The sequence below is a fragment of the Neolamprologus multifasciatus genome, chromosome 4 (assembly GCF_963576455.1).
Source record: "Neolamprologus multifasciatus chromosome 4, fNeoMul1.2, whole genome shotgun sequence".
Lineage (NCBI taxonomy): Eukaryota > Metazoa > Chordata > Actinopteri > Cichliformes > Cichlidae > Neolamprologus > Neolamprologus multifasciatus.
In genome coordinates, this window is record NC_140442.1 from 1921778 (window position 1) to 1947655 (window position 25878).

The following is a 25878-nucleotide window of genomic DNA, read 5'->3' on the forward strand; positions in this document are numbered from 1 at the left end:
ATCAGTACGTGCCACATTATGTCAGCTGAATTAACATTCATTAGTATAAAGTCTCTCTGCTGTTTGGTTGCCACTCATATATACTGTATGTAATGATATAATAATTTGTGTCACCTTATATTTCTAAAACTTTCCATTGTTTATTGTTTGAAAACAATAAAAATATGTTGTGATGTTCCAGCTGACTCAGCATGAACACCAGAGGAGGAAGAACGTGCTCAGAATCCTGGATTTTCCCCAACGTTTAATGAAAAGCTGAATTTAGTCAAAAGGTTTGATCAGACATAATAAAACAGGCACATTACATTTAAAATGATCGACTGTAACAGACGTGCAGAATCAGTGAGTGGAAGAAGAACATTCATTATTTCATTTAGACTAAATCTCTCTCAGGTTAAAAACAGACATGTAAAGACATTAAAATTAAAAAAAGCATAATTTCTGGTTACAATTAGTTAAGGATTAAAGATTCCAGCTATTCACATATTCAGTGCAGTTGGTTAATGTAAAGAGTCATTTGATCGAGTTTGTGTGTCGGCACTGAAGGCGAACAGTTTACGGCTCCACAGTTTTACTCACGTTAACACAAAACAACAAGATCAGGTCATTCTTAAAAAGCTCCTTTAAGGTGCTTTACAAATGTACCACTCACCATAAACACAAGAAAACAATATTTAGATTTTCTCATTAAAAACATGACTTTGATTAAAGACTTGGTGCTTGCTGGTGGATTAACCAGAGCAGCTGTGGCGCACATCTGTCCAAAAGTCCTCCACAGTGACGTGAGACTGATGAAAGAACACCTTTCATTTAAGTTTCTTCAAGTTTAGTTGCTTCTAAAGTGGTTCTACAGTTTGGAGGGGGTACTTTATTTTAAATGACTGTATAAAAATCAAACAGAGAATCAGACGCGTTTGTTACTTTTTATGGTTGATCACAGCTCGTACAGGAGTCGTTTTGGTCCAGTTTTGTTGTTCTTCCTTAAACATAAAGTCTTTTATAACGACAAATAAAAATGTAAATCTGTAAAGTTAAAGGAACGATCAGTTTAGTTGAATTTTACTCTGAAAGAGTGAAAGAGCTTCCTCTGTGTTTTTATGCCCACAGCTCTTAAACCAACACCAGCAGGACGTGGCTATTTGCTGGTTGTCCTGTTTCTGGTATCTGCGTGAGCTCAAATATTCATCATCCACTTTCAGGCTGAGCAGAAAGCTGTAGACGCGATGACTCGGCAGCTTCAGGCGATGTTCTCTGTGACGCTCTTTCCATCAAATATAAAAGCATCTCCCGAAGGTCGTCCGTCCGTTTCCTGTCCGTTTCCATCTCTTTATTTATTCAGTCTCTTCCCTTTCCTCCGCTCCCTCGTCTTTCCTCTTCCTCCATCGCGTTTCTGCCTCTCCCTCAGTCAACCTTGGTGCTTTTGTGTCTCCAGGGATAAATCAGCTCCCCGACAAACAGCTTCTTGACCAGAGCGGCCCACGAGTCTCTGGGGTAGCAGCTGTATGTCGGGGTGCGGTACAGCTGCACCACAGTGCTGCACTTCAGAGGGTTTATCTGAGGAAGAAAGCATCAAAATAATGGCTTACTGTCAGGAGGAGCACACACTGATGACACATTATTAGCAAGCTGCAGTAGGAAGTAAGGTACAAATAAGAAAAAACAAATACACCTGCAGTTCCTATAAAGTCCACTAGAGGCGTCAGCAGTGAGTCGGTCCCACGTTAAACTTTACAGCAGATAAAAACACGTAAACCGTCTCATTAAATGTCAGTTTTATTCACTAAGTGTTGAAGTCTTTAAGTTTTTGGTTCTTTTGTTTTTTTATTGAGCTTCATCTGATATTTCCCCTCCTGAGTTCCTGGATCACAGCGGCGTGCCAAGTCTGAGTTTTCCTGTTCCTCAACCACCAGCTGTGACCTCAGCATCTGTTCCTGCACCAAACCTGTCAGACGTCTCCTCAGGACCATCCGTCCGGCTCTGCTGCTGCTCGCCCTCCAGCGAGGTCCCGCCTCCACCCTTTTCTGTTTCCCTCTGCAGCTCCATCATGTTAGAGTTTTCTCCAGTGTTGCTGGCTTATGGTTATTTCCTGTTTTACATTTTTCTTTCAGTGTCTTGTGTTAATTTTACTTCCTTTTTTTTTCTGATCGTCCGCCTCGCCCAGATTGTTCTCACCTGTCATGTGTGTTTATAGCCCGTCTTCCTCTTCCTGTTTTTAGAGGAAGTCAGTAGTTTACCTGAAGTTTTACCAGATTGTGTCCTGCTGGAGCCTTTGGGTGAATTTTTAATGTGACCAATAATAAAGTTTCTGTGCAGTCAAGAAAAATATTTTGGCATCAAATGTAACAAACTAAGTATTTAGCATTTAAAACAAGCAAACAGCTGGATAATCGTGTAAATTTCATCCAGCTGTGATGATTCGAACACGACGAGGCTTCCTTGTAGCAGCCAATGAGGTGCCTCCATGTTTAAATCTGCGTGGTGAGACAACGAAGACCTGTGTGACCTCTTACCTCCATCAGCAGGTGAAGGGCGGTGCCCGGCTCCTCACACAGCACCTGGAACTTTACGCCTTCTGAAAACGTGCACAAAGCCTCACGATGAAAACCTGCACACCTCCCCCACGCAGTTATTTAAAGGCGTTTCAGTAAAGCGTACCTGCCAGTCTGTAGGGTCTGAAGACGCGGAGGCCCACGGCAAACAGCGGGAAGGAGTTGATGAAGTCCACGCTGAGGTGGAGGACGCCCTGGAACAGCACCACCACGAGCCGGAGCTGCACGACACAACGAGACCCGGGAGTTAAAAACAAACGCACCCTACTGCAGGTTTTTTTGTTTTGGGGAGGGGGGTAAAATCTGAGCACGGACTCATCAGACTGGATGAAAAGGACGACTTTCATCTGGTAATTAATATTTTGGATGCGTTCCCAGTTCACAGGTGAGCATCACACTTTCATTTCACAGGAAGCTGAAACAAAAAGGCGAGGCTGCCATATCGCGCCATCGGCCCCTCTGGCCAACACCAGTAGGCGGTAGGAGAAGTGAAGGCGTACCAGAGTGAAGACCAGGTAGTAGAGGGCGGTGGTGGGCAGCAGGAACAGCAGGATGGTGAAGAGCAGCGTCCCGATGAAGAGCTGGAAGAAGCACAAACACAACAACACTCAGAGAAAATTCTCTGCATCTCTAAGAATTGATGAAGATTCTGGTGAGAGTCTGAGGCTCTCGATGCCTCCTCTTCCTCGTGATAATTCATTTTTTAAATAAATGTAAAAATCTTGGTATTAAAGCTCCTGTGATGAGGTTTCAGATCAGTCTCAGCATCCAATCGCTGACAAACGTCCCTCTAAAAGGGGGCGTGTCTCCTCCTCACAGCAGGAAATGAATTAATAAACCAAATAAATCAAATTACGTTTGTTTATTCAGAACATTTTACACCAGAGTCGAGCACAGAACAGGCAAAACCAGGAATAAATGCAAGAAACCCAGATGTGATGCTCCCAAAGACACAACATTTACAGACTGCTCAGTAGAACTCTATGAAAGAGCCAATCAGCAGCTGAGCCTGGAACCATATGAGCCAATCATGCTGCAGAGCTCATTTGCAGCTCCTAAAGCTGAGTGGAGGACGATGCATTCACCGTTCTCGACGCGTAACAAACATCTTTCTTTGATTTCTTTGCCTCCCTGATCCTGGTTCTGCTGGAGGTTCTTCCTGTTAAAAGGGAGTTTTTCCTCCCCACCCTCGCCAAGAGCCTCTCACAGGGGATCGTCTGATTGACGGCGTCTTCTCACCGATATTTAAGGTTCTTTATCTTCTAAAGTGTTGTTGTGAAACGGAGCTGTATAAATCAAACTGATATCAGTGGTGCTCAGATATACATGTAGTGAGGAAAAAAGCTTCCGAATCCTCATTTTGGGATAAATGTACCATTTTTTAAGCAGTTTTTAAATAAGATTTGACTCTTATCTACATTTGTAGAGACTCTAGATGTTGAATTCATGGATCTCTACCTGTTTATTCTCACAGGTGTTTGTGGGTTACCTGGTCCACGTCGTAGGAGCAGGAGTCCACTCTCTGCCGCAGGACGTTCCACTTCTTCCCTCTGAAGAGCCTCCAGAGCGACGAGAGCCCATAGATCTTCAGACAGTACAGCCTGACAGACAAACAGGTGATGAGTGACTGCTTAAAGGAACAGGTAGATATCTGACAGCTCTGCAGAGGCCTGTTCAGCTGGTAAACCACCAGCTTTATGACAAATCATTCCAAGTGTAGTCACAGAAAAAGCACGACGAGCTGTAATAGTCGTTAATGACACACTCAGTCTGTCTGATAATGACTAAGAGAGACAGAAGCTTTCCGTTTGAAGCACAGCGAAGCTTCTTCGGCTTTTATCCTCTGCAGAGCCGAGCTGTGTTCACGGCAGGAGATATTTTTAGACCCGGGCGCAGATTTAATAATAAGAGAAAAAACTCAGACAAAAAGCTCTCGAAGCGAAGAGCCGGCGGAGCAGAAATATGTGAGGAGCAAAATGGGTAATTTACTGAGCACCACGGGGCGAGGCACTGCTATCTTTAGAGCAAATACATAATTTAGTCAATCTTCACGACAGCACTCAGACTCCCGTCACACCACACGGCACACTAACAGGCGAGTGGACCTGAGAGCTGACAGAACCCAGATTTAAGAAAATGAAGATTTAAATGTCATCGAGCTCATCTTTGAATCCTCAAACAGGATTTAGCAGCGATGTTGTTTCTGCAGCTGAACACGTCTTCAGGTTAAAGATGAAGAAGAAATGCTCATCAGTCCTGTGATGCTCTGCAGTTACTGACTAACCTACTGAAGGCAGCAACATTTCCTGCTGCACAAGTTTCAGTTTTACACACTTGTGCACAAAATATTGTAAACATGAGTCATCCCCAAACCAGATGTTTGCTTAGTGTGAGTTTGACAGCAGCAGCCTGACAGAGTCATCGGTTCACCTGCAGTGTGCTGTCACAGGGATGCAAGCATGCTGTCACTTAAATGGTAAGAAGTGCTAAAGAAAGGCTGCCAGCGTGGTGCCTCGAATTTAACTTGACCCTAAAATCTTCCAGAAGCAAAAAACTCATCATGAAAGTAAAAATGCCCCAAATCTGATCCATGCGTGATCCTGCATGGAAGGGGCCCTCAGCACCCACACGCATGAAGAAGGCCCAGCAGAGGCTCTACTTCTTCAGGGTTCTCAAACAAATCAGCCCGTCCTCCCACTGCTGCTCCATCAGCACCACAGAAACCATCACCAGGTTCCCACCACCCATCCTGGAGGACATTTGGCGGCACCGCTGCCTGATAAGAACCAACAGAACCACCAACTCGTCCCTGATAATTCATTTAACTTTCCTTTGTTCTTCTCTGCTCTATATATATTTATATATTCATATTTTAATACATTTGTATTCCTTATTCTCGCTTCCTTTCATCGTACTTTGTTCAAAGACAATAAATTCATCTGAAAACCAATTAATTGATTATATTAGAATATTTTGCATCAAAGTGTTGTGCAAACATCTTAAGGCACCCTCATTTCTTTATATTTGTTAGTAAAATGTGAAACAGTTGCAGGGATGACCTGAAACGTGTGCAAACGCAAAGAAATCCAGTAGAAAATTAAACAGAATAATTAATATTTATTATTATGACCACCTTTAATCTTCATCACAGCCTGAACTCTGAGGAGTATCTTCAGGAATAATTCTCCAGCCTTCGTGGAGGACGTTCAAAGCTCTTTGGATGTTTCTGCCTCTCGTTCTGTTCTCCATCAGGATGATCTCAGGCTGCTTCGGTAAATCTGAGCTCCGGCTCTGAGGAGGCGGATCCACGACTGACGGTGTCCCACAGGTGTGTTGGTCACTGTCAGTTCATAATCGTCGACACCGCTGGTTCACCTGCAGCCACATGTCCATCACTGATGCCCCGTTTAGATTTTCAGCCTTTCCTCACAGTTTTCCTTGGCAATGGCTTCTTGAGACCATTTCTGATGGCACATTCGTTCTGAAGGGTCACGTTTCACCTTCGTCTCTCTCTCGTGCTTTGGACCCTCCTCTGGATCTTCACCATCTTCTCACAGTCAACAATGACTCTGTTCAGCAGCACAGTGTGAACATCTAAAGCAAACAGGCCTGCAGAGCAGAGCGTGCACCAGCTTCCAAATGTCCAACCCTGTTATGTAACCGTGACGTCAAACAAAACATCCTGCAAGTCAGATTTGGTTCTTTTGTGAGTGGCTGCAGAAATGAATTATGATGCTCTCATCTTCATCTTCATCTTCCAGTTTTCACTATTGTCCAAAAGCTATTTTATAGTAAATTTACCGCCTGTGTAAAAGTTTTTATGTGTATTTTAAATCGTTTCTGTTTGAATGAACTGCTTTCAGCAAACGTCCCAAATATGATCTTAAAACCCACCAATTTGGCCTCCATCACCTCAGTCCAGTCATAAAGGCGATTATTTCATTATTAATAAATTCTAGTTTCTAGAACATTCTCAGTTTTTTCTGGATGCACAGAGGAAGGAAAAGATTTGAAAGCACTGCCCCCTGCAGGTTATCAGAAGTACCTCCTCTCACAAAGCTTTGCCGCGTGCTTATTTAATAATGTGGTGAGATGAAAACTAAAACAAGTCCTAAACAGTCTCATCCAGGTCCACTCGTCCTCAAACCCAGCAGAGAAGACTAATCTCTCCGGAGAGTCCTGCGTCTGTCCCAGGGCTTCCTCCCATTAACACCAGGAGCATCAGTTTCACTTCCTCACCATCCTCGCTCTCTAACCCTGACACTCGTTTCCACCCACAACCTCATTCTCTCCTCACAGCTTGAAGAAATCAGCAGCTTCACCTTCACACAGATGCTGCGCACATCTGTCGGCCTCATGGCCTTGTTGCCTTTACCGATCAGAATGAGCTTTGCTTCATAGCGGAGTAAACGCTGGGCGTTTCTGAGACATACCTGGCTCCGTAGACGTAGAAGCAGTAGATGTGGAAGGTGAGCAGGGCCACCATGTCTGACAGCAGCGAGAGGGCAAAGGTCAGGCCGAGGCAGGCCGACAGACCTCCGTACCACAGGATCCCCTCGATGAATGGAGACAGGAGGTGGATGTAGCCTGGATGGAGAGACCAAGTATCACAGTGAGAGTCGGCACAAGCGTCTGTGTCACTTTAGCGTGAAAAAGATTTAAATTAAAGGAAATCTCAACGCTGCAGAAAACCCGACACTCACTGATCCACAGGTGTATGTGGTACAGGAAGAAGCGGCCCAGAACCTGGTCCAGGGCCCGGTTCATCTTCAGCCCGGCTGGAGCTCCCATCAGCCACTGCAGCAGCTGCTCCAGCTCTTTAGCCACATGCTGAGGAGGAACCGCAGGAGTTTAATGACAGAAGAACAGAAGCTGAAATTACGCCAAATCCAGACGGTTATTAGCGACTTAATGAGGCGTGTCGGCGCAGCGCAGGGCGCTGAAGTCTCTAAGTTTATAACATGAAGAGTTTTTGTACCTTCAGGCTGTTTCCACAACATGATCCAATCTGAGCATCATTTGTTCACTTATCAAGAGATGTTTTTGTTTTCAAACCTGGAGTTTCTATAAAGTTATTAAAGCTAAACTTTTTCACGTTTTTCTGGCGCGCAGCATCCTCGAAACTGCTTCTCATCTCCTGGATGAAGCAGCAGTAATGTCTGATTTTGCTCCTTCGATCGTCTCTTGCTGGCAGCACAGGTCATTGGGCTGTGCCCCTCAGCAGGATTCTGGAAGTCGGCCAATCAAAATAAAGTTGGTGTTTTAAAGAGACACGAACTCAAACAGCTTGTGTGAGACAGGAGGGCTGCATGAAGGCCAGTGTGAGGTACACATGGATCATGCAGAGCTGCTTTTTCCAAAAGTGAACTGCAAAAACAAAACCAAGCTCATATGTCATGATGGCGATTCTACATCAAAGACACGACCATGAACCTGTAAAACAAAGACCAGTCTGCGAATCAGGGACCTTCATTCGGCTCCTGAAGTTTGGTCCCTCCACAGAGCAATAACTTACATCAGCTGCAGGCATCAGCATGTTAGCCAGCGTGGCGATGTGGTCGTCTCTGTAGAGCCACGACATGAGCAGGACGCCGAGCCCCACGTCCACCAGGAACGACACCAGGATGTTGCCTTTCCTGCCGACAGACACCAAAGCGGAGATGCGGCGTTACAGTCGGCTCGGTTTCAGCAACAGTTTCAGTACAAACCAGGTGAAGCTCCATTTCTTCACCGGACGCCCACCTCATGAACTGCTTATGCTCGACGGCTGGTTTGGGCGAGCTCAGCGTCCTCGTGTGTTCGGTCCTGTAGCTGATCTGGACACATGTGGACAGTTTACTGGACAGGAAGCGCAGCGGGTAAAGACTGAAGATCCTGCATGAAACAGAAGAGACAGCTTAGAGCTTTACAGCCGCGGTCGAGCAAAACAAAGAAGGAAGCAGCAAAAGTACGTCGCTTTTCAATTCAAAAAATTATTTTTATCCAGCTTTGCATTACTCCAAGTCAGTGGAGTAATGCAAATGAGACCAACAGAGTGAGTCTGAGGATACCACCAGCAGAAATGAGCGTAATGATGCTGCACCTCCAGCTGGGGTTGTGCAGCTGACTCGATGCCTCCTGCCTCAAAGCTGAGGCATTTCGGGCATATCAAAGTGGGTGAGGTCCTGCAGCAGAGCCAGAAGCTGCTTGATAAGTTATCCTTCTCTGCTAGCTTGGAAGGATCTTAAAGCTCCTCACAGAAGTGTTAGAGGAGGCGGAGAGGGAGGCTGTGCATCTATCTACTATACAGCTTTTTAAGCTTTTCTATCAGTCTTTATTAACAGATTAAAAACACCCAAACGCTGAGATTTAATAAAGTGTAACTACCTCGAACTTAATCCGTGCTTTGATTTTTTTAGAGGATTTTAGTCTTTTGCACAAACAGGACTTGAGCAGATTGCTTGAAATGAGTGTTTTTTATTTCATTTTTTAAAATGAATAAACTCACTGAAATTAAAACACGCAAAGTGTTAAAAACACTGAACAAGAATCTTCTCGTGCAGAAACTCAAACGGTGAAAGAAGGCACGGCAGGATCATAGTTTGTGGTTTATTCATCATGAATTAACTGGATGTTTTGTGCCGTTTCCAGCCGGGGGAGGACAACCAGCGATAAAGCAACCAGCGCATTGATCAGTATATAAAATGATCTCTCAGCTGTAGCTGTCTTCCTCTTACCGGATGCTGCAGAGCCACGTCCACAAGGCGAGCAGCCAGCTGACGAGCACGCACAGCGGCACTGAGGCCTGTTTGAGCAGCTCCACGATGATGCTGGCCTCCCGGCCTTCAGACTGCCAGTGCGTCGACTTCAGCGGCCCGTCGTCGTAGCGATCCAGGAAGAACAGAGGCTGGCTGCGCGCTACCGTCTGGAACACCTGCAACAGGAAGAGGAGGAGCATGTGAGAGATCACCAGCTGCCCACGTCAGGGATTGGACGCATGTTGGGGGAGGAGCTGATTTGAGAGCTTCGCACCAGCTCGGAGACGTCACAGTTTTTTCTCCTCTCTACCTGTTTCAGCTCAGACGGCGGCTCGGTGTTGAGGTCGGGATCTCCACTCTCAGTGGGGTGGAGCTGCGACAGCATCACCTTCCTCTGCTCATAGTGGACAAAGATCACCTTCTCCTCCTCATCATCATCATCATCAATTTGCTTTTTTGCTTCCTGCTGAGTTTCTTGCCCATCTGAAAGTTATTTAAATCAGAGCAGAGAAACTTTCAAATTAAACGAAGGACATTTTATTGGACATTTAAAAACAGAAACAAACTGTCAGATAAAAAAATGAAAGGCAGCTGTGAAAAAGGAGAACTATCATTTCAGGGTCAGCAGGCTTAAAAGAAGGGGAGGAGCTAAAGCAGCAACTGCTAGGCTGCACCGATGCCCTGTTTAAGATAAATGAGGATTATGTTGAGCTGAGAATCATGCAAAGCTACTCTAGCACAGTCCAGAATAAAAAACAAAGTATGGAAAAGAAAAGCCAAGGAGGAAGCAGATTCCAGTCTCAGGATCTTACTTTGGTTCCGGTTGACGACCTCACAGATGAAGCCCATCTTTCCCATTTGGCGACTGACCTGGAGCCAGCGCTGCTGGGGGAAGATGGTGCTGAGGTCCCTGAGGAAGCTCTCCATGCTCTCCTGACCCTCTTTAGGCAAACTCCAGGAGCCGAGTACCGTCAGCTCCACGCCGCTCTGGGCCTGCATCTTAGAGACGAAACAGAGGACGGCTGAGGGACTGACGTCTGGTCACGTCGCTGAATGGATCAATCTGATCATCTGCAACCTGACTAAAAGTTTTCCTCTGCATTGTGTTTAATTCAAAAGTCAAAGGTGACACCTGTTGGACAACTTGTGCTCTACAAAGACTCAGCTCCTTTATAATCACCAACCTGCTGGATGTAGTGTTTGACCTGCCCGGGGATGAAGGGGTAGTGAATGACCGCCAGCACCACGGCTGAGTCATGACCAGAGATCCAGCGGCCCACCAGCAGCCCGCTCTCCGCCCGGTTACAGCACTGTGGGAAGAAAATCTTCAGCACCATGACTGCACTGTGGCTCAGAGTCCAGCAGCTCTGATGATCTGAGGGAAATAAAACAAGCAGAAGTAAACTTTAACTTCAGTTACAAGCTTACAGTCACCGCCCTGACGGAGAAATCCTTCATCACAGATACGCGTGCTGATTAGCGCGTGCAGGTCCCTCATTGGTGTCCACACCTTGGTTTGAGACACTCGTCTAACCCTGGAAAACTCACTGCCACAAAAGTCAAACTTGGAAATCAAAGAATCCTGAAATAAAATGTATGTGAACATTTTACAACAGCAAAGATGGCGGTAAAAGTAAAGCGTTGAGGAAAAGCCTTAAAAAAATTTCAGCCAGTGTCTTAAAAAGGTTTTAAAGCCTCTTCTCTCTAACCTCTATTCTACTGGTGCTTTCCTGACATGAAACCCAGCATGGCTTCAAGGCTCAGTTTCCCAGACATGGATTAAGCCTGGACCTGTTTTCAGTGGGACACGTTCACGGAATACTTCTCCTCATTTAGGAACAGGTCTAATCCATGTGTACGAAACAGACTGCATGTGTGTGTATATATACACACAAGAGTAACAGTAACCAGGTACGAAATACCCGCCGAGGGGACAAAGAAGTCCTTATTAATGAAAATATCCCCGCGTTTCCATTTAAGTGCTACGGCAGGAAAACCACTCAATTTTCCATTTTTTGTTCGGCAACAGAATGTAACAAGGTTAGAGACGGCTGTCCTCATTTTTTGCCCTTCAATCAGAAACCCGATTGGAGCACAACACGAAGCCCCGGGGCAGGGATGACATTGATTTCCGAGACCACGAAGCCGGTCAGCTGCAGTTTTATCTGCAGTGTTATTACAGAGTAACCGCGGGAACATAAAGAAATTACCCAACACGTCAAAGAGAAGAGTGACACCCCAACCTGCTGGTTTATTACGTCCCCCACCTGACAACCACCTCAAAGTTCTTCGCATTTTTCATTATTTTTCGTTAAAAGTGTTTTAAAATCAATGAACTGAAGCTCGAACAAACAACGGAAAGATCAAAGTGTCTAACATCACTGCGGAGACGAGACATGAGTGTTAAAAATGCAACTTTTACCTTGTTTAACACGACAACAAGAGTTCACCTTCCCTCTGCAGCTACGTGCAAACCGTCGGCGCCATCTTCGTTGTTGACAGTCCGTGCGATAAAACGCTCCGGAGAGAAACACGCGTTAATGACTGTGCTGTGTTCCTCTTACTGCGATTAGATTTCAGTTTTTGAAAGAATTAAAAGTCTCACATATATTTGTTTTTTTACCAAAGTTTTTTTTTATTTGAAAGGGAACTCTTTCAATAGAGAATATTAATAATGTTATTTTGAAAAGTCACTATATTAGTTTACATTCCTTGTTGTTTTCTTGTTATGCTAATAGTTTGATCAGGATTTTCTGAATTGTAATGTCTGAATGAAGGTATTGATCCTTAAGGGGAAACGTTTCAAACCAAAACATCACAGAACAATAAAATAAGCAGTTAAAGTCAACATGTAGTTCTCCTTACTCATAATTCCAGTTTACACTGAATTTATTACGTTTGCTTTAAAATTGAATTTTACCACGTTCAGCATTGGCCACAAGACACTCCTCTGATTTTGACAACAGTCATTTGTGTTGGCATTATAAAGGACTGTGTTTCTGCTAATCCTTTTTAATTAATTTATACGGTTATTTCCTCTATGAAAAACATTCTATATTCATTGTCTTCATGCGGTCCTTTTTAAATAATAATAAGATATTATAATATTATAACAACATTTATAATTTAGCTGGACCAAAAACTTTATGGAGCCAACATTGAGATTAAAAAAATCCACAAATAATCAAAATCGTTAGTTTGTCTTAGGTTCTTCTTTTCTGTTAAGAAAACCAAGTGAAATGATCAAACTGATGTTTTACAATAATCAGCTCATACTCACCAGTAAATGCTCAGTGTGCTGGAGCTGCTGCTGCTGAATGCACAGTTGGTCCAACTGAAGAGATTTTATCTCCGGCTGCAGTGACACGGCAAGAAAAGAGCGCGAGGAAAAAGAAATATCAGAAACCTTCTGGACGAAGCGACGTTTGTGAGCGGGCAGGATTCAAGGCCACAGCAGCAGATCTGACTGAAGCTTCACAGATATCAGCAGATATCACAGGTTCCTAAATGAACACGAGTGTGGCTCAGCCCTTTGATTTATACCACAGTAACCTTTTATTCATCTCACCGAGCTGCTGAAGCTGGCATAAAGGGAAGGTTTCAACACGCTGCTGGATTCAGGTATAAAATTCAATAAAAACTGCAGCTGGACTTGAACCTTGAGCCTCGGTGTTTAAATCCACTGACAGACAGAAGCAGCCGAGCTCTCCAGCAGCTCTGATGGATCAGAAATTTACTCTGAGGTTACAAAACATGCACACGAACGAAACAGACAAAACCTCCTTAAAACAAAAGTATACACGATTTTAATTCAGAAAACTTACACAGAAGATCTTTAAAGCATAAGACCACCTGCTGGAGAAGTGGGTCATCTGGAGGTTTGATCTCATGATACAGAGGAGAGCCACAGGAGTGGCAACTTTTAATTTTGACCTTAGAAGTAGAAAAACATATTTGTTGGACTTGAATCCTGAACCTTTTAGATAAAATATGATGAGACCATAATCAGAACTCTCCAGCAGCTGATGTCTGAAGACCCTCCAAACTAAAAGGAAAACACACAGAGAGCAACAGAAACTGTATAAAAAGGTTCAGGAAAGCCCAGAACTCTGGTTCAAAATGACGTTAAGTTCTAATTAATACAAAACATCACATTTAAATAATAAATGTCCACTAATAAAATATATAATCATTAAAAAGAAGACTGTATGTATGTATTAAACACATGCACTTAGCTGTCTGTAGCTTTAAAAAAGGCAGCCTATGCTCAAACCTACAGATAAACTCCACTACCCAGAGGCTCTGGCGAGAGACGGTCGCGCAGGATTATGGGTAAACAGGAAGTAAACAAATACACGTGTAAGATGGCGCTTTCAGAGCGGTCCTCGGTTCAGGGGTCAGTTAAAGAGGTTTTAAGGGAGTTCCAGGTGTCGTTTTTCGCTATGACTCGGCTCCCTTCGTTTCCCTGGACTGTGAGTACGAGTCTGACCGAACTTCATTCAGAAATCTCCGCATTTTAGCACCAAAGCTGTCCGGCAGCCTCTGCCTGTGAAACATGAGTAAAGCAATGCTTGTAATCAGTCAAAGGACCTCCCGGAATAATTTTGGTCTCAGTTCATGAAGATAATCTTTATTCTTTCTTTTAATTTGTTTTTATGTTTTCAAATTGGCCACGGGCTCTCTGAGCCTGCTTCTGCCGGAGATTTCTTCCTCTTAAAGCAGCGGTCCCCAACCCCCGGGCCTCGGACCGGTACCGGTCCGTGAGTCGTTTGGTACCGGGCCGCGAGAGTTGAGGCTCAGGTGTGAAATGTATAGTTTTCAGGGTTTTTATCGGTTTTCAGCGTTATTTTGTTATCGTTTTTATCGTTTACTCGGTTTTCCTGGGTCTTTTCACGTGTGTTATGAATAAATCTTCTTTTTTTCGGTACCGGTACTAGTTTTATTTTGTCGTATTTATCCGCGACACCTTAAAGGCCGGTCCATGAAAATATTGTCGGGCATAAACTGGTCCGTGAGGCAAAAAAGGTTGGAGACCGCTGCTCTTAAAGGACATGTTTTCATTTCCTCTGTCGCTCAGTGCTACGATTGTTGGGGTTATGGTGGGTCTACCTTACAATCTAAGCGCCTTGAGGCGAGTGTTGTGATTTGGCGCAATGTGAATGACTTGAATTAAACGTGACTTTTACAGAGGTTTAACTTTTTATCTGCTTACAGTTTGTAGAAAAAGACCTTCAGAGCAGCGGCTCATCAGAGCTCGTGTCTCAGGTGCTGAAACAGGTGAGTGTTCCTCCATCGTGCTGCAATCATAAAACAGCTTCAGTGTAATGAACAGTCACGTGTTTTTACAGACGTGCCTTCATCCCCTGAGCCGGAAGTTTCCACCTTCAGTCAGATACAGGAGGCTGTTTCTCTCCCAGCTCATCAGACGGGTGAGGAGAGGTTACCTCAGATTATTAGTTGAGCTTTTTTCTCTGGGCAGAAAGATGTTGAAATACTCGATCAGAGTCAAACCTGGCTGTGTGCTTCCTGGTTCCTTCCTCCACAGCTGGAAGCTTCAGGCTGTGAACCTCTGGATGAGCTGTATGATGCTCTGGCTGAGGTGGTGGGTGCTGAGGAGACCACGGAGTGCTACAAGAGCTACCTGCTGGTACCGCACACAGAAAACCCTCAGTGTCACTGTTATCATTATAGCAAATAATTTGTTTTGTGTCATAAAAATATCAAGATCTGATTTTTGGTCTGAATCGTCCGGCCCTACTTTTGCCAGCTGTTGCTTGCAGGAGTCTTAATTTGAAGTGCAGCGATGTTTGTGTCCTGCAGCCTGCTGGTGGCGCTGTGAGCTTGATGGAGAACATTGCTCTGATCTCAGAGGGGACCACCGGGCTGGTGACGTGGGAGGCGGCTCTTTACCTGGCGGAGTGGGCTCTGGAGAATCAGCAGGTCTTTGCAGGCAGGTAAGCGGATCTGCGGGTCGTCGCCCTGCAGGTGGAGCTTCTGCAGCTTTTACATTTGCTCCTCCTCCTTCAGGACGGTGCTGGAGCTGGGCAGCGGCGCGGGGTTGACGGGTATCGCCGTCTGTCGGTCGTGCAGCCCGAAGCGATTCATCTTCAGCGACTGTCACTCCACGGTGCTGCAGAAACTCAGAGACAACGTCCGGCTGAACGGGCTGAGCGAGCAGACGACCCCAGCGGTCAGCGTGGAGAAGCTGGACTGGACGGCGATCTCAGAGGAAGCGCTGAGGGAGATCGGAGCTGATGTCATCATCGCCGCAGGTCAGATTTTTGGAGGTGGCGAGGACACACATTCACACACCTCAGTCTGTTCTGGATTTTGTGGAGCTCTTGATAATCTTTCTCAGATTTGTAGCTAAAGCAGATTCGTGTTGTTTGTCGTGGTGCAGACGTGGTGTACGACCCCGACATCGCAGGAAGTCTGGCGAAGCTGCTGTCCATCGTCCTGAGGCGTTCGTCTGCCGAGGTTCTCCCGCAGGTCTTCATCTGCTCCACGATAAGGAACCTGGAGACGTACGGCGGCTTTAAACAGCAGCTTGGTAAGACGGCGCTGAGGAGGAGGAGGCTGTGGTGAAGATGGTTCAGATTAATTCAGACTTAAACCTGATCAGAGTCTGGTTTACTTAAACCTGACGTTCTGCTGTGCCTCTTTGGCTCATGCTAACGTCACGTGATCGACCTCATGCTCGAGTCTGAGTTTCATCAGCCTCGCGCACAAAAACGCGTTTCCTGCCTGAAGTGAACAGTAAACATATAACACTGTGAAAATACTGTGGTTTGCTGTAGTAAGTAGTTCTTTAACCAGCTGTGCACAGTGTCCACAATTTATGAAATTCAGAATGACCTTTCTGACCTGTTAACCACCACCAGTTCTGCCCGCTCACTTCGTTCTTCTTCTTCTATCCAGCTTGCTGTACCTTCCTTCCGCCTCACCACCATGGGAAGCAGAGCTTTCAGCTGCTCTGCCCCCAGAAATAAGAAACATTGGTTCTCAGTTTAAATCCCAACTCAAAACTCATCTGTTCAAATCTGCATATTCACTGTGAATCTGCTGTTTGCCATTGTTTTACTAAGTGTTTTATCCTATTGTAAAGTGTCCTTGGATGACTTGAAAGGCGCTCATAAATAAAATTTATTATTATTATTATTATGATGAAGCAAAAAGGACCTGGAGACAGCTCACAGTAAACACTCAGACGTTCCAGTGTCGACAAAACGAGACTGCAGAGAGAAATCTGGCCAGATTTGATCCTGGATACTTCCTGGTTGCAGTGGGAATAAATAATAATAGTTTTTGAGGCGTGCTTGGGGAATTATGAAGATGATTTTATAGAGATCAGGATGTTCTCAGTGCAGCACTTTGGTTTGAACGAAGTCATTGTTTGTTTGTTTTGGCAGAAACTGGAGGAGTCGGCCATGAAGTGATCCCAGCACCCGTCAGCCGTGTGTTTCCTTATAACAGACGGTCGACTATAGAGCTCATCAAACTGAGCAGGTGACACGAGGGGAGCATGATAAAGATTTTATTTACAAATGTACATCTTCATCGTCATGACAACTTCCTTTATACATTCAAGTGAAGAAAGAAAAACGGCAGGAATAAAAAAAGACCTCAGAAGACGTCGTCTTTTCAGCCACTGATCCATTTAAATTTTAAATTTATCAGAAAACAAACAGTTTTGGTCCTTTACGCTCTCACTCTGCTGTAACTGGTGCTCATATCATCCTCACTGGATACTGGACTCAAAGGCTGAGCCTACTTTATTCCATGAAGTGCTCACCAGGCACAAAAGGAAAAAAAGGCTTGTTTCCATGGTGATGTCTACTGCACGTGCCCAGTAGGGCTTACAAAGCGAGACTTTCATGAATAAAAGAAATGGTTATAAAACAGCAGCGCTGTCTCGCTCTCTAAATAGAGCCAAGGTTATCTCGGAGCAGTGATTAGAGGCAGGACATTCTGGTCCCAGTTGTCATCCCAGCACTGCCCCCTGCTGGAGCGGAGGTTCCTCCTGAAGGTTCCCAGTTTGCCGTCTGAACTGGGAAAGTCTGACAGGAGAGTCTGGAATCATAAACGTTCAGCATTATTTGAAAGAAGTCAAAAGAGAGAAAGTTCAATTTCTGAAAGGTGGCGACTCCTAATCAGAGACTCGTGTCGATCGCCTTGTTTGTTTTTTTGAGAATAGAAGAGAAGCTAAGGTATCAGCTAATGCTAGCTAGCTACCATGCTATATAAATAATTAGCTATTAACTGTTTATCTGTAACATCCAATTAAAATCCTAGAATTTCACCCCCAAAACTGTGGCTCCGTCTTCTTGGACAGTCTGTTAGTACAGTCACCTCACAGCAGCCATGTTTTTGGTCACATGATGTTATTAAAAAAGCTCCAACAGCACAAACACGGTCCAGAGGTCCAGTTCAGGGACTTCAGTTAGCTGAGGCGCTGCTACAGCCGCCCGTGTCACCCTCTCATCACAGATGTGGCCACTTCACTCAGAACCCACAAAACCATCTTTTATATACAGTCTATGCTTGAATCGTGTTGTACGGTATTTTCAGAGAAGAATAAATGTTGGTAGATATTAGCGTCCATATCAGGGTCTGCCCGAACCTTTCTCCTGATCATGTGACTGGTTCACAGGCATCTCTCACCTTCAGCTGCTCGGCGAGCTCTGCAGAGTCTTTGAAGATCAGCCCGTTCTCCTCGTGCTTCACCAGCTCATCCAAGCTGGGAATAAAAATACATCCGAGTCAGATTTAATTCACGTTCATGAGCTTACTGGAAGCACATTCTCAGCTCCAGTTTAAATAGGTGGATCAACACAGAGAGGGAAGTATTTACAGAGGTCACTGATGAGCATTTTACTTTGCAACCAGCGCAGTCGCCCCCTCCTGGCCACTAGAAAGAATGCAGGGTTAAGAGGTCGGCTCACCAGTTGAAGTGGACGGCGCAGACGGGGAGGCAGCAGCCGAACATGTCCACCACCTTCATGGGCAGATCCAGACCGCTGGACGACTTGTGGAGACAAACACCGAGGTCTGCTGAGCCTGGACGACACAGAAGGAAACTCCTGCAACGACCTGCAGGAACCTTTGTGCGCAAACACCAGTGAGACTAAATAAATACTAAAATACCTAAAAGCAGAGGGTAATCTTCTGCCTCCAGCCAGGGGGTGCAGATCTCCACGTGCTCCAGGTGCAGGGAGTCGATGAGCTTCATGTAGTGTTCCTTCTGAGGACCCTTACCTGCACAAACGCACAAAAACACACAAAGTGGAAACATGTTCTGAATAAAGGAAAACCCAAAATTACTGGAGGTCTAATCTGCAAGCGAGCTGGACTACCTGTGATCACGCAGAGCAAAGGTGGTAAGGAAGCTCCGCCCTTAATGAAACCTTCGTACTCTGGTGGGAACAAACAGGCGACAGGTGAGGAAACACGTTTCACGGATTATTTAAACGTTCGTTTGTGGAACAGCAGGTCGCACCTTCGAGGGCCGTCAGCAGGATGGAGAAATCTTCGTCCTCTGCAGAGAAAAATGTCCTGAATCAGAGTTTGCAGCTGAGATGAAACACGAGGTGCAAAATAAAGTGAAACTGGCTGAATTTGGAAAATTTTACTTTCTGTTTACAATAGAAGCTGCAGCCAGAAACCTTCAGTGAGCGTCCTCGAGCATCCCGACATTCCCCATGTTTACGTCGATGATGAGGAACGCCGGGAGTTTAATTCCCCTTTTCCACGAAAAAACTTTGACAGCTTTGACAGCAGGATTTATTGTTATTACTAGAGTTGCAACGATACTCGTATCAATATTGAACCGTTCGATACAGTACTTTTGGTTCGGTACGCATATGTATCGAACAGTTAAGAAGCTAAGCTCTCGTTGCAACATGGCAAATTGAACCTCCCCAACCCTCATTCAGATCTGGCCTTTGGAACTATTTTGGTCTTCATGTGACGTATGACCCTGAAGGTAAGCGCGTCATGGACTAAAGTAAAACAGTATGTTGGATGTGCCACGCAATGCTCAATTACATTGGTGGGAACTAGTGTGTTAGCGCAGTTAGCTCGTTAACGTGTTGGTCGTCCAGCCCCACGCACGGGGCGATCCGCGGTAGCTCGTTAACGGAGATTTGCCGTGTTGTGGCGTTAACGTCATTTCAGATTAACGCTGACAGCACTAGTGGGAACACAACGAATATGACAGCACATTTACTCCGACATCATCCTAGTGCAAAGACAAGTGGAAGCAGACAAAAACAACAAGCAGCTACAAACTTTAGCCGAGTCATTTAGACAGCCGTTAGCACATGATTCTCCTTATGGGGACCTGATATGTTTAATATGCTGCTGAGAATATAGCCCAGAAGAAGCGTATAGTAGAGCTTTTATTTTGGAAAGAGACATTTCTCTGTAATAAACTCTCTTTTCCAAAGATGAGGGATTTCTCCATCAGATAGATTTATTATTTTATTTTGTTGTTTCAGCAACATTAAATTTAAAAACTGTACCTTTGAGTTAAAATATATATTTATAATTTTAATAAATGACAAATTAAAAAGGCATGAACATTGTTTTTGTATCGAAAAAATATCGAACCGAACCGTGAATTTTGTGTATCGTTGCACCCCTATTTATTACCTTTATTTTCGCACTGAGATCACGACCTCTTTACCCCGAGATTCACAGCAGGACTTAAAGCTAAACCGTCGCTCCCAAAATCCTTTCCTGTAAACCCTGAACGGGCCGAGGACGCCGCTGAAGCGGAGGTCACGACCTCCAAGCAGTAACTTCTGTTTTGTTTCTGTTTCTTCCTGATCATTGAAATATGAGTAAAAACCCTGCAGTGAAGCTGTCTGTGTGTGAGCCGCTGAAGGAAAGTAAAAGCTTATGAAATTAAAAACAAAAGAATTTTTGAACTCCTGAGACGAACGACTTCAGCGGAAATGTTCGAACAGAAAACGCAAAACAAAAAATCGGTTTCCAATCAGAAAACACCGAGAGCTCGCCGTGGTTTTCGTTCTTAAATCAGGGGAAGCGTCTCTTCCTCCGACCTGTCCAGCTGGTGCTGCTGAGCAGCAGCGCTGGTCGCTCCGCCCTCGGGGTCACAGTGCCGTCAGCGGGGTCACGAACTGAGAAGATGGTCGTCTCCGCCTCAGACCTGAGAGAGCAGGTGAGCACACAGGGCTGATGTGTTTTTCTCTATAACAATAAACTGAACAACTGAGGAAACGCCGACAGTAAAACTCTGCAGCTCTACGATTGCACACATTACACAAACTTCCTGTTTTGTGGGCGATCATCAGTGTTTCACAGGAACTGCCCCCCGACGGCGTCATCACTCACCCCGCGTGTCTGAACTGAGGATAAACGGCGGCGAGCCTCACGAAGAGCTCGTGCTGCAGCTTCAGCGGAGTCTCTCTGAAGATGGAGGCCGGCCGGTCGTACAGAGTCGTCGCCCTGCAAACGTCAAACAGTAAAATGTCGCGCTGCGATCCAGAGTGAGAACAGAGTCTCTGCGGTTAGTTTACTGGTTTTATTAACTGCGTTAAAAACTCGGCCCTGCAGTGAAACACAAACGTGAACATCAGGAGCCTCACAGAGGACGGATCACAGGACCGCCCACAGCAGAGCCGAGACCTGGAGCGGCGTCTCCTCAGGTGTCATAAACATCACGGCCTCCAGAGGCCGCTAGTGAGACATCTGACCTTTGTTTCAGTCTCTGTCTTTTCTTCATCAACTTTACTGTAAAGTGACACGTCTGCGTGTTTTTATTGGTGTGTTGTGAGAATCTTAAATTTCAAACATCTCTCAGACTTTCTGCCACGAGCATTCGTCAGTGAATGAAAAGCACCCAGATAATAGAAAGAGGAAGTCATACTTGATGCCCCAGTTTTTCTGCAAGTCGTCCTTCATGGCGTTGGTGACGCACAAGTTGTGAGACGCCAGAGGGCCGAAGAAGCGCTCGTACCTGAACGACGAGAATGAAAGCGCCCGTCAGAGACGACAGAGACAGAAACACCTCGGATCAGGATTTAACATTAAGTATTTTTATCACAGTCCTGAGGATCAGGACACCTAAAAGCCCGCAGAGCGCCACCTTCAGCCTCTCAGCGGTACTCACCACTTGGCCAGTCGGACCGTGGGATGCGCCGGGCCGTGGCTCAGCGCCATGATGGTGTAGCCGTAGTTGTGCCAGTCGACGATGAATCTGCTGCCACGCAGCAAACACACGAACCAGGTCACTGCGATGCTGGGCAGCCCAGGAGGATTCTGGGAAACAAAGGCAGTCGTTGATGTTAACAGAGTGACGTCTGCGAGCAAAGTATTTATAACAGAGTTCTTTATCGTGCCTGCTTTGGACTCTTTCATGAGGATTTTCCTCTAGAGTTCATTTAACTCTCAAAATAAAAGTTTTTGAGTCAAAATGAGGATTTTTGTCTTAATTTAAACAAATAAAAAAGACAAATGGATGAACCAGTGTGATGTTTACGTCTGTACGTGAGTTATTGTTCCCCTCTGAGAGTCACACAGGTGACACACCTGCATCAGAACATGCGCCTGCAGCTCCATCGTCAGCAGGACACGGAGCAGCTGCAGGGACTGAACCATCACCTTCGTCACATACGAGACCACTTTCCGTCCGACTGCAAAGGAAACGGGTTCATTAAAAAACAAACCGTAAAAAAAAAATCACATCCTGTTTGTTTTTTAAGCGCAGATGTAAACGTACCTCGGACACCTTTCACCTCTGCGATGGGCACTATGGTGATTTTCTCCTCGCTCAGCACGTCTTGATGAGGTTTGGTTTCTGAAAAACAATCACAGCACAAATTCTTCACCTTCACAGACGACACGGGAATTTTTCAGGCTCGATGAAACAACTTCCTGATTGTTTTTAGTCCAAAGCTCACATTTAATTTTTTGTTTCTCAGACTGACCGACTGTTCGTCTGAAACTCTTTTGGTTTTCAGTGCTGTAGAAACAAAAGGTATTTATTTTCTATCAGATAGGCCTGCCACGATTAGTCGACTAGTCACGATTACGTCGACTATCAAAATCGTCGACGACTGATTTAATAGTCGACGTGTCGTTTGAAGCTTTGTAAGATCACAAAAGACGCAGGAATAAGTAGTAGGATTTAAGAGTGTAATAACAGACTGAAACAGAAGATGGCAGCACTGCATGTACAAGAACGCCAGCTGCCGTTAAACCCCGAAGAAGAAGAAACTGTGTCCCAGCTCAGTTTCCAACAATGGCGGCAGCTAGTTAGTTTTAATATTACTCTTATTATTCTTTCTGGGTCACAAAATAAACGTTTAACATATTTTCAGGCGAGAATGTAGCTGTGTAAACCTCAAATATGTGCTCAGTTTATCAAGACACCACATATTTTCAAAAGTGCTCCGACGTTTTCGGAGACGTCTGTTAGCCACTAGCTCGATAGCTAGCCGGGGGCTAGGCTCGATAGCTAGCCGGGGGCTAGGCTCGATAGCTAGCCGCGGGCTAGGCTCACTAGAGCCGTGAGAACACCGGACTCCCGGCAAATCGTTTTCAAACCCACCGCCGTCTTTCGCTACTCAGGTTAAACATGATATATAAGTCACTTAGATAACTTAAAATGTTATTGTTTGGCTTTTTTTAGTATTTTATTTGTTCCTGAGTAAATCGGTTTGGCTGAGATTAAAGTTATAGTTTTTACACAGCTGAATAAACATCAAGCAGACAGCTGATTATCAGAAGTGTGAGATGCTGGAGAATTTACTCCGGTGTCCTGTTATATTTTAGATAGCAAGGAGTTTATTAAACTTCACCGAAACAATCTGTAAATTTCATTAAAATGTAATAAACTATCATCTTGTCTTTATTTTTAGTTAGCACATACCTTAAACACTTAAAGCTGTAAGCTAATGATAGTTATATAAGAGCAGATGCTGCTGGTGCAATAAGCTGTAGTTTTATGTCCAATGGATGATGATCTGATTAGTCGACTAATCACAAAAATAATCGGTGACTAGTTGACTATCAAAATAATCGCTTGTGGCAGCCCTACTATCAGATCATGTTTATAACGCACAGCTGAAATTAACTCGGCTCAATTAACCTGGAGGTGCTGCACCGAGTTTAGTAATTTTAGAAGAGTACATGATATTACTTCTTTAAAACACCACCCTTACAAAGAGGATCGGCTCCATCTCGGATCACTTACAGCGACCTGCTTTGAGGTGTTTTCTGTCTGTGGTCATTTTGCATTCTCCTTTTTTCTGCATATACTTTACAGTCACGTCTTTTTCTTTATCTAAAGTTTGATTTATCTCAACCTGCTGAAAGCACCAGTTTTATATTTGGATCAAATATTCTTTTCTTTAGATTTTTGATTTGGAACGTTTATGAGTAACAACATGTAAACACTGCTTCTTTAAAATACCACTCCTTATAAAGCCTACAGGCAGAGCGCTGCAGTATTGATGGAGGTGTAGAAGTTGCAGCACATGTTTCAGGAACAAATGCTGTTTAAAATAAACTTGCACAGTGAACCACCTCACTATACAGCTTCAACAGCTCCAATAGGATGTAGATGCTTCGTGTTTGTTTCCCCCAAACCTCCAAACATTAGGTGAGGTATGGACCTCCTCTGTCACTCCAGCCCTCCTTCACTACATCATTAAATATCCTCAGAGGTCGTCCTCTTCTCCTCCTGTGTACATCCAATATATCTACCCTCCCTCCTCTGCACACCTCAGCCTCTCTGACTCTGAGATTGACTGACTTGACTGTCCATCTGTCTGCTGACCAGAGTGGGCTCAGGGCCCTGATGTAGTCTCACCTCCACCTTAAACCCACCTCCCCACTGTCTCTCTGTCCTCATACTGGTACGAGGATACGCTGGAATCGGTACCTACCTGAACATGTCGGTACGAGAAGTGAAAGAAGCTGACTGTTTGATCTCAGCGGCAGGTGGGAAACAGGTGAATGAATGTGTCACAGGAAGCTTCAGTCTCACCTGAAAACCCCACGAAGGTCACATGGTACCCGTGTTTACTCAGGGATAAAGCGTGATACTGCATCCGAGGACTGCGCCCGATGTCCCCCAGCACCAGCACGCAGACCCGCCGGGAGGTCCCGTCGTCCCGCCGCCGTAGGCTGCGGCCCCACAGCGGCAGCAGCGCGGCAGCGACCGCCAGAGACACCGCGGGCCAACTCACAGCCGAGTGTGGCGCAAAAAGTCCCGCTAAAAGCGCCAAAACCATCAGGGAAACTGCCAGCAGAGCCGGGCAGGAGCAGCGCGGCGCCATGTTTGTTTGAGATTTGTGATGACGCGGCTCATCACAAATGGGCGGGGCTTGATGTTTAAAGGAACCGCGCATCATATCGTGACGCGTTCAAGTGCAAACCAGGAACTTTCAGTCTCAGCCGTCAAAGCGTGCGTTAACTTCTATTGTTATCAAATGATTCTATTAAAAAATCCACAAAGAAAAAATTAAAAAGTAGGGCTTTGGTAGCACATTTACATTTTTTTTTTTTTAAAAAGAAAAATCTCAGAAACATCTTTTCACAAACATTTTGGAACAAAGAATAAAAAGTTTGCCTGAGCAGATTTTTGTGAATATATTTACACAACTAAACATTTGTTCTGAAGTTTTGTGGTTTTCAAATGTGAAAATCTACTTTGTATTAACCAGTCTCCCTTTAGGATATTTTCGGTTCTATTCTTCATTTAGAAACAGAAGGATATAATATATACACGTCAGAATCAAAATAGGATTCAGGATTATACTTTACTGTCATTACGCATGTATAAATACAGTGTAACGAAATACAGTTTGCATCTAATCAGAAGTGCAAGAGCAGTAAGTGCAATACTTTCTTAATCCCTGAGGAAATTATATTATACACATATACATGTATAAGAATGTGTGACATTAATATGTAACATAGGATGTTTTCCAGTGCCTTCCAGAAAATATACTCATAAAATTTATGCATTAATATACTATAAACAAAATAGTTTAAAAAAAAAATCTAAATAATAACATATACATATTCATCAACAAAGCCTGAAAATTGTACTCGTGCTGTCCACACTGTATTTTTCTGATGAAATAGTCATATAAAATATGTAATATATATATGTAATATATATATATATATATATATATATATATATATATATATATATATATATATATAGTAAATAATTTTAAAACCAGACTGATCTTCTAAACGAACCTTTTGTGGTCAAATATTCTGGCTCCCTGCGCCGCCCCACTGGAAAATCCCGCATACATAAACCTCACCTCGCTGTGGGAAACTGCAGGGAAATATGATATTAATTCTGTGTACATTTTCCACTTTTTGAACAGCTTTTGTCTTCCATGCGTTGCAGCTTTCAGGCCACTGACTGACCTTTTTTTTTAAATGTAATTTTGTTTTTTGGTTTCGGTTAAATAAACGTGTAAATGTTTTCACTGCACATCACTTTAAATCCTCTCAGGAGGTAAGGTGAGCTTTTCTTGGTGTATTATTTTATTCTAATATTAATTCAAATTAAACGCAGTAAAAATAAAATGTAATTTCGTGAT

The 25878-nt window shown here is 44.4% G+C and overlaps 3 protein-coding genes across 4 annotated transcripts; 1 reads left to right on the plus strand and 2 right to left on the minus strand.

Annotated features, from left to right (window-relative positions):
- On the minus strand, positions 1 to 12635 carry pigq (phosphatidylinositol glycan anchor biosynthesis, class Q). Of its 2 annotated transcripts, none has more exons than XM_085156966.1 (14): positions 12567 to 12635; positions 10471 to 10661; positions 10099 to 10285; positions 9597 to 9769; positions 9266 to 9462; positions 8292 to 8423; positions 8065 to 8185; positions 7253 to 7379; positions 6983 to 7136; positions 4039 to 4150; positions 3050 to 3130; positions 2656 to 2770; positions 2511 to 2572; positions 1 to 1554 (listed from the first exon to the last, which is right to left on the minus strand). In XM_085156966.1, exons 2-14 carry the CDS (start codon positions 10621 to 10623, stop codon positions 1402 to 1404), a joined length of 1767 nt encoding a protein of 588 aa, XP_085013092.1. In that variant the 5' UTR covers positions 10624 to 10661; positions 12567 to 12635; the 3' UTR covers positions 1 to 1401. The 2 variants fall into 2 exon arrangements, with proteins under 2 accessions (XP_085013092.1, XP_085013091.1); XM_085156965.1 differs by lacking the exon at positions 12567 to 12635 and adding an exon at positions 11709 to 11842 and having other exon boundaries at positions 2 to 1554.
- Positions 12636 to 13581: 946 nt separating this feature from the next.
- On the plus strand, positions 13582 to 18345 carry eef2kmt (eukaryotic elongation factor 2 lysine methyltransferase). Its single transcript, XM_085156968.1, has 8 exons — positions 13582 to 13758; positions 14501 to 14563; positions 14635 to 14715; positions 14832 to 14933; positions 15107 to 15240; positions 15314 to 15558; positions 15687 to 15836; positions 16696 to 18345. Exons 1-8 carry the CDS (start codon positions 13615 to 13617, stop codon positions 16794 to 16796), a joined length of 1020 nt encoding a protein of 339 aa, XP_085013094.1. The 5' UTR covers positions 13582 to 13614; the 3' UTR covers positions 16797 to 18345.
- Positions 16805 to 24630, minus strand: alg1 (ALG1 chitobiosyldiphosphodolichol beta-mannosyltransferase). The gene is made up of 13 exons (XM_085156967.1): positions 24300 to 24630; positions 22029 to 22106; positions 21839 to 21942; positions 21420 to 21568; positions 21177 to 21266; positions 20642 to 20755; positions 20350 to 20456; positions 18783 to 18821; positions 18640 to 18699; positions 18431 to 18541; positions 18229 to 18343; positions 17948 to 18023; positions 16805 to 17356 (listed from the first exon to the last, which is right to left on the minus strand). Exons 1-13 carry the CDS (start codon positions 24589 to 24591, stop codon positions 17222 to 17224), a joined length of 1470 nt encoding a protein of 489 aa, XP_085013093.1. The 5' UTR covers positions 24592 to 24630; the 3' UTR covers positions 16805 to 17221.
- Between the last annotated feature and the right edge of the window lie 1248 nt (positions 24631 to 25878).

Excerpts from the sequence above, each read along its gene's own strand:
- alg1 (XM_085156967.1), bottom strand. The coding sequence starts at position 24,591 with ATGGCGCCGCGCTGCTCCTGCCCGGCTCTGCTGGCAGTTTCCCTGATG. Across the intron at positions 18,822-20,349 it reads CAGCAGCACCAGCTGGACAG|AGGACGAAGATTTCTCCATC; the intron begins GTCGGAGGAAGA and ends TTTTCTCTGCAG. Across the intron at positions 18,542-18,639 it reads TTTGCTCTGCGTGATCACAG|GTAAGGGTCCTCAGAAGGAA; the intron begins GTAGTCCAGCTC and ends GCGTTTGTGCAG.
- eef2kmt (XM_085156968.1), top strand. The coding sequence starts at position 13,615 with ATGGGTAAACAGGAAGTAAACAAATACACGTGTAAGATGGCGCTTTCA. Across the intron at positions 14,564-14,634 it reads TGTCTCAGGTGCTGAAACAG|ACGTGCCTTCATCCCCTGAG; the intron begins GTGAGTGTTCCT and ends GTGTTTTTACAG. Across the intron at positions 14,716-14,831 it reads TCTCCCAGCTCATCAGACGG|CTGGAAGCTTCAGGCTGTGA; the intron begins GTGAGGAGAGGT and ends CTTCCTCCACAG.
- pigq (XM_085156966.1), bottom strand. The coding sequence starts at position 10,623 with ATGGTGCTGAAGATTTTCTTCCCACAGTGCTGTAACCGGGCGGAGAGC. Across the intron at positions 9,463-9,596 it reads CGCCGTCTGAGCTGAAACAG|GTGTTCCAGACGGTAGCGCG; the intron begins GTAGAGAGGAGA and ends TTCCTGTTGCAG. Across the intron at positions 2,573-2,655 it reads CAGACCCTACAGACTGGCAG|AAGGCGTAAAGTTCCAGGTG; the intron begins GTACGCTTTACT and ends GCACGTTTTCAG.